Source organism: Eptesicus fuscus, chromosome 2, assembly GCF_027574615.1.
Source record: "Eptesicus fuscus isolate TK198812 chromosome 2, DD_ASM_mEF_20220401, whole genome shotgun sequence".
NCBI lineage: Eukaryota > Metazoa > Chordata > Mammalia > Chiroptera > Vespertilionidae > Eptesicus > Eptesicus fuscus.
In genome coordinates, this window is record NC_072474.1 from 85,927,111 (window position 1) to 85,934,323 (window position 7,213).

The 7,213-nt window shown below is 36.3% G+C and overlaps 1 protein-coding gene across 9 annotated transcripts in view; it reads right to left on the minus strand.

Annotated features, from left to right (window-relative positions):
* The window catches only part of FIP1L1 (factor interacting with PAPOLA and CPSF1), an 80,909-nt gene extending 74,933 nt beyond the window's left edge, over positions 1-5,976 (minus strand). For 5 of the 9 annotated variants that reach the window (XM_054728992.1, XM_028143802.2, XM_028143801.2 and 2 more), the window contains exons 1-4: positions 5,687-5,976; positions 4,449-4,493; positions 4,306-4,345; positions 704-764 (exon numbers count right to left, since the gene is read on the minus strand). In XM_054728992.1, the coding sequence (XP_054584967.1) occupies positions 704-764; positions 4,306-4,345; positions 4,449-4,493; positions 5,687-5,771 (231 nt within the window). In that variant the 5' untranslated portion in view covers positions 5,772-5,976. The remainder of the gene's footprint in view (positions 1-703; positions 765-4,305; positions 4,346-4,448; positions 4,494-5,686) is intronic. The other 4 variants (XM_054729022.1, XM_028143804.2, XM_054729009.1 and 1 more) reach the window with 1 other exon arrangement.
* Between the last annotated feature and the right edge of the window lie 1,237 nt (positions 5,977-7,213).

A 7,213-nucleotide genomic window follows, 5' to 3' on the forward strand; every position in this document is an offset into this window, starting at 1 on the left:
AAAAAGCACCAAATAGTTAGGGAGCATCTCACTTATTCCTGGAATTTATTTACACCTATAAGAGGCCCTGCATGCAAATGGGTGAGGGAATACTTTGTTTCTATGAGTAAAAGAAAGGCCATTTACAAGCTTTTGTTTTGGCTCTAAAAGGCTATTTTGTGCTTCGTCACAAAATAGTCAATTTTAAAAGTAGAAAAACTAGGCAAAATAATTTTTGATACAAACTTGTAGAGTAACTATGGGGAGGGAAGTAAAATGTTAAAAATAGACATAGGACCCATAATATGTTCACACACACCCCAAAAAACATCACTTTCAACAGGGATGAGGTCAAATACTATCATTTATACAAAAAACCTTTTTGCTGAAAAATAAAAAACATGGCAATCAAACTTAGGTTTTAAGACTCAAATGTCTGCTTTGAAAATCAGGGTATTATCTATTTAGATGATCTATGACCATTCAGTTCCTTGAAATAAACATCAAGCCTATGCACATGCCCTATTTCATCGGAAATCTTCTCACTACTTCTCTTCGTTACGCTTTTAATGGCACCAGATGAGGTAAGTGATGTTAAGAGGGGGCCAGATCAAGCAGGATAATGAAAGTCATATTGAATTTTGGCTTTATTCCTAAGTGAAGGCAAAACTATTGATAAAGATTTTAAACAGAGAAGTAACTAGATTTCGAATCCTTATGTTACCGGTTTAGGTACGCCGTTCTCAGCAGTTTCATCTTCATTTCCAGATGGAGGATTATTGGCACTACAAACAACAAAAATAAGTACATATGCCTAGTATTACTTCTGAGAAGTACAGATAAGGTATCCTAGTATTTTTAAGCTATGCCTGATAGTTGCTTAAAATTGTCTCCACTAGATGTTAAGAAAATAAATAGTAAAAACTACCTACTCTGTATTTCTCATGCCTTGCTCAACATTAGAAATAGAATGGAACTGCCTCCAAATTTGTTAATGGTGTCAAATTTGCAATTTAATGGTGGAATATAATTTGAGGTTTTGTGTGTTTTTTTACATTGTAAAAATATGCATCACATTTGTACTTATCCTAAATCTTTATCGAACATCCTCTGTGTGCCAAAACTAATGTAATTGTCAAGGACTATGTAAGTTTCCTATTTTCAGATGTAATATGATCACATTAACTCTTTTAGTATTCAGTTAACATACATGGTTTTTCCTGGCTTTCTGTTTCATCACTTTATTGGATGTACTAGTATGTTCCTTGTTGTATAGAAAATAAATTTTAAGATAAAAAAGTTTATCTTCATTTAAGACTGTTTTCCAATTTGACACTAATGATAGCTGCAGACTACTTTTGATGCATTAAAAAACTATTTTTTTAAGGCCAGTTATCTTGAATTTGCCGTTACGACAAAATTGACACAATAGTAAGACACTTATTCTCTTATATCTTTTTCACAAATGTCTTATCACACTTGGCCATTAACAATCAAATACAACTTCTAGTACTATAGAGTTAATTGGTTTCTTATTTTTTTAATAATTTTAATTTTCATAGTGGGAATTAACCATTAACCTCATTTATAGAAAAGGAAATGCAAGTACAAAGCCACTAACAATTACTCAAGTCAAAGACCTCATTAGATTTCTGCTATCTTCTAAACTTCATTCTGTATCAAGTAGTTTCTACATAAATCAATTTAATCTCTCTACCTTGGCATTTTATAATACAATCTCCAAATAAAGTAAAATGAAAAATAAGAACTATAGTTTATCTGTTATATTTTCACTGTTCTACTGCTTGAGTCAAGAAAAACCTGCAACTATATTTCTTCGGTACATTTACTCCTGCTTAAATAAGCTTTCAGGTAGCCAGAAAGAAGTTCAACTTGTTTATGTCAAAAAAAAATATGGTTAGCTAAAACATGGATAAAACATGAGAGAACTGGAGATAGTATAATGCAATGGTTAAGAAGAGCAGAGGTTTTAATAATAAGCCAGTCACAAAGAAGCTGGGGAAAATTCTAACAAGGACTCAGCTCACTTGGAGAGATGCAATGTGTACACCAAGCTGGATACTAGAACTCTGGTTTGATGCTCTCTTCCCCAATAAACTTTTAAAAGTTTTAATTCTCTATCACCATTAAAATGCTAAAAACATGATAAAATTATAAACATTTTCTAGAAAAATAAAATCTGAAGGGTAGATCTTTCCCATAAGATTAAATAAATTTAATAGCTCACCAAATAAAGTTTTATTAAGGAATATAAAGACATTTTTGGTAGTGCTCAGGCAAGGCAAAAGGCACCTCTCCAATAAATTTAATCAGGCTGTGTATTGTGGAATTAAAATTAAAGAATGTTTAATCAGAAAATAAGCTTCAAGAATTATAACCAAAAACTGATATTAACAAAAATAAATGAAATAAAAATTAGCTCACAAAAAGGTGTATTTAGTTGTGATTCTGGACCTTGTTATCAATTAATTTCTTAACTAACTGTAAAACAGGGTATAAAGAAATACTAATTACTTTCCAAATTATAAATTACACAAATCCTCACCTTGTGGCTAAGATTAGCATTAGAAACTGGGTTGAATACATACATTTAAACGCCAGGTGATAAAATTTCAAATATAGCAATGAGTGTTTTTTTTTAATGTCTTCCGATATAAGGAATAATTTTGAGGAAAAATAGGCTAATTTCAGCATCCCCAAAGCTATTTCTATCTATACTTCTTACTTTGTCTCTCCATTCAATTGTATTCAAATAACACCTTTGAGATATAATTCATACACTACACTAGCCACTCATCTCAAATGCGCAACTCAATGGTTTTTAGTATATTTATAGAATAGTGCAACAATAACAACTATCTAATCCCAGAACATTTTCACGAACCCCCCCCCACCCCCTGACAAAAAAAAATCCTGTATATATTAGTCACTCCCATTTTGCCCTGTACTCAGTCAGGGCAACACTAATTACTTGGTATCTCTATGAATGTACATATTCTGTCCATTTAATATAAATAAAATTATACAATATGCAGTCCTTTGTGACTGGCTTCTTTCACTTAGCATGTTTTCAAGGTTCACCCATGTTGTAACACACAAATACTTCATTTCCTTCTACTGTCAAATAGTATTCCACTGTATAAATATACCACATTTATCTATCCATTATTTGATGGACACTGGTTATTTCCATTTTTTGGCTACTATGAATAATGCTATGAATACTCATGTACAGAAGGTGCCCGAATAACATCCTTTCATGAACATCGTTTTCTTATGAGATGATGAGATGCTTAGGAACATAACTTTGATGAACATTGATGAGATGCTTAGGAACATAACTTTGTTTATACCAATTAGCGTATGGCAGAATTGGTCTCGTTAAAGGTAGTTTCACATAAATCTGCAGAACAGAACCTAACAAGTTTTTGCGTAGATGTATGTTTTCATTTCTCTTAAGGTACAGAACAAGGATTGGCAATCCTTAATCATATCATGACTCTGTGTTTAATCTTTTAAGAAACTTCCAGTCTGTTTCCCAAAGTAGCTGCACCATTTTACAATCCCAACATCAGTGTATGAGGGTTCCATATCCTCACCAACACCTTGTTGCTGTCTTTATTACAGCCATCCTAGTGGTTGTGAAGTACTATTTCCCCCATTTATTAAAACCAAATATTCTCTAAAAGCCGTTTGTTTTTAACCGCCCTTTCCCCATTATAGAACACTAAGGCCTCTGATCAGAGTAATGTCAGCATATCCATTAACTTGTATATACAGAAGCTGTTCTGAAATTTAGAATTCAGTTTCTGGCTCCCTGTACATGTTCTATAAACGATACTCATACTTTTCCAGTCACCTAAAAAAGGGAACTAATCTTGTGTCAAGTTCATTAATTCTACTTTGCATTTAAATACAAAATGCTGAAATTATAACCAAAGTGCATTACACCATCATAAATATTCATTGTAACTTAAGATTATATATTTTTTAAAAATTTTTAAGTTTTTTCTTAACAGTCTTAATAGATATACTGTATACTCCACTTAAGAATAAAAAGTTACTTAACACTGAAAAGTAAACGCTTACTTTAAAATCTTTGTCCCCTCAGCTACTAGCAAATAAACAGACTAGTGTAAGATTAGGTCCTGAAACAGGAATAAACTCCCAAGGATTCAATGTCTTCCAACCTTTAGTCAAAATGTAATCAAACCCACGATTACAATGAAATAATTTTAACAACTTGTTGATAGAACCGCTGTATCACAGTATCTGTGTTAAGTATCAACAAGAAATTTCACTAACCTGGCATTTTCTTCTTCTGGCCTTTCAACTTCATTTTCATCTACCAAAAAAAATACATAAATAAATAAATAAAATTAACAAACAAACTACTCTTAAAGAAACTAGTAGTATGAAAATCTGAAGTGATCATCACAAGCACTAACCTAGGTCCTTTGCCAAATCACTGTGCACATGCACGTCCCATGGGCCTATAAGCACATCCAAAGTTAGATCACCTTATAATGACTTAACAAGATATGTCTTTTTATGAAAAAATAAAATAAAATCAGACTTTACTCCCATAAAAATAAACTTAAAGTGGTATTAAAGGCTTTTCTAGTTCTTCGTAAAAAAAAAAAAAAAAAAACCCTACACATTTACATATCAAAGAGTATTACTACTGCTAAATCTTGCCACCAAAGACAAATTATTTTATTTTACAAGTTTATCAAAAATCAAAGTTTGTCAAAGTCACATCATCACGGTGCTCAAACCTATACTTTCACTATACTATTCTAAAGACAATCAAGGATATACATTTCTGGCAAGGAACAAATATTAATTTTCAAATCTAGTATCTGTAACAAACAAGAAGGGACTGTGACTTAATAACAGTTAAAAAGCAAATGTCTGAACAAGTGCCTTTCAAAACAGAAAGTGCCAAGATGTATTAAATTTATTTCGAGAGAAATGAATACATGAGATGAGACTGACAAGTGTAAGCCTGAGGGGCATGTTACTGCCACGATGTGGGTTCAAGAGCAGTCTCTTCGAGAAGAAAACTTCACACCTTCATACCTACAGGAGACATTCGGGGTTTTCTTTATGGGCCATAATGTATCCCATCTCTTTCTTTCTTTCTCTCTTAATTATTTTTAAAGCACGACTTTCAGACAAGGAGGTACCCTTGCAGGTGCATTCCATACAAACTGACCATCAAGAAACAAGACGTTAGTTTCACAGCATCAACTTTATTGAGCCACTCACTGCACAATAACTGCTGCTTAAAGGGACAGGGAGGGAATCCCACAGCCACGGGGCTGGAAGAGACACACCAGCACTGCTCAGAATCGTTTTTCTTTAAAAAAAAAAAAAAGTAAAAAATAAAAAGCGCGGAGGCGAGGTGGCCGAGCAGTCCCGGCCAGGCGGAGGGCGAGGGTCTGGGGCCGACCCCGCCGCCGCCGCGGGGTGCGAGCGTGTTTGGGGGTGTGGGCTGGGCGAAAGGAGGCCGAGGCCGGTGGGGAACACGCACACCGCGCCCGGCCTGACGCAGGCCGAACCAGGTTCCGTACCAGAGGCCCCCGGCGCGGCCGTGAGGGGCCAGAGGGGACGGCCGTTTGCGCGCCGGGAGGGGAGGCCTGAGAGAATCCGGGGGAGAGAGAAAGGACAGGAAGTTCCGTACCGCCATAGAGCCACTCTTCCTCCTCATCCCCTCCGGTCCCGCCGCTCAGCTCCGACACTAGACGCTCGACCTCGCCGGCCGACATGGCCGCCCCGAGCACAACTTAAAGGCAGCGGTCAACAGCCCCCTCCAACCCCTTCCCCAGCCTCGCTGCCCGAGGACGTGAAAGGCGCGAACCCGCCAGCGAGCGAAGGAAGAAAGCACGAGACTCAACTCCACGGGAAGCGGCCGCGGCAGCAGAGGCCGCAAAGGAGACTCGGGCCCCGGCCCGCCTGCGCATGCGCAGCAGCCGAGCGGCGCAGCGTCTATAGGTGGCTTTCTTCCGCCGCGGCGGCCCACCTGGACCTAGTTGCGCGTGCGCACCATGTTAGCCCCGCCCCTGTGGAATCCCACTTGGCCTTTTTAACTCTGATTTCTAGCGTGGCTTCCTGCGTACACCAGGATTCCCCCTCCCCCAACCGTTCCTCCCATAACCCGTATTGCTTCGCCTGCGAGTAATCCATTGTCCCATTCTGCCCTTGAGGCTCTCTCATCTCATCTGTTTTTTTAATCTTCCGAAAGGCCTTATTTTATTCTTCATATGTTGTAGCAGCCTTTATACAGAATAATTACCTCTCAGCCCCGTTTCTTACTAAATAAATCATAATTCATGTCTAATTTCTTGAAAATTTTATTTTAACAGCAAACGAAAGCAAAACTAATATATATATATATATATATATATATATATATATATATGAATAATGCATTCTCCTTGTTAAAACAAAACATTACAGTTCAGGTCAAAAACCCCTCATCCAGTAGTCCTTTCCAAAGGACTTGTTTGCTGTGAATCATCCCGAAATTTTCCACACATTTAAAGTGGTATTATTTATATGTGTGGTATTTTCCACACATATAAAGTGGTATCAGGTGAATTGTATTGTTTTATTGGGAGAACCCGAGGCTTAAAGGGTACAGCACAGAATGTATCTTTCTGTGAATTGCTTCAGAAACAAAAAACAAAAAAAATTAGCAATGTCTTCAAGATCCTTTCATGTTAGTACATATATATCAAACTATGTCCATTTTTAAGTGTTTCATAATATTCCATAGCATGGCTTTCATAAAGTAAATATGGCTATATCTCTCTTGGTGTCATTTAGATTGATTTCAACTTTTCACTTTAACACACAAAAAAACCTACAATGAAGATCCTTGTCAATGACTTCTTGCAGATTGGTACAAGTCTTTCTCCAAGAGAGATCATAAAGTATATCCAGTTTTTACTTTAGTAGATAATGCCGAATTTTCAGGCCACTTTTAAGAGCACATCTTTTAAGAAGATGATACATCATTGGTTAAAACTGGTGTTCTAGTTCTTAATTATAACTACCTAGTTGCTGACCTCAGGTAATCAACATTTCTATGCTTGTTTTCTCATCTATAAAGTGGGAAAACTGAATTAGATGATCTCTAAATCCCTTTCTGTTCTAAAGTTTTCAAACAAGACACTTTTCTACACAAAGAAATCCATTTTCGTTTTAA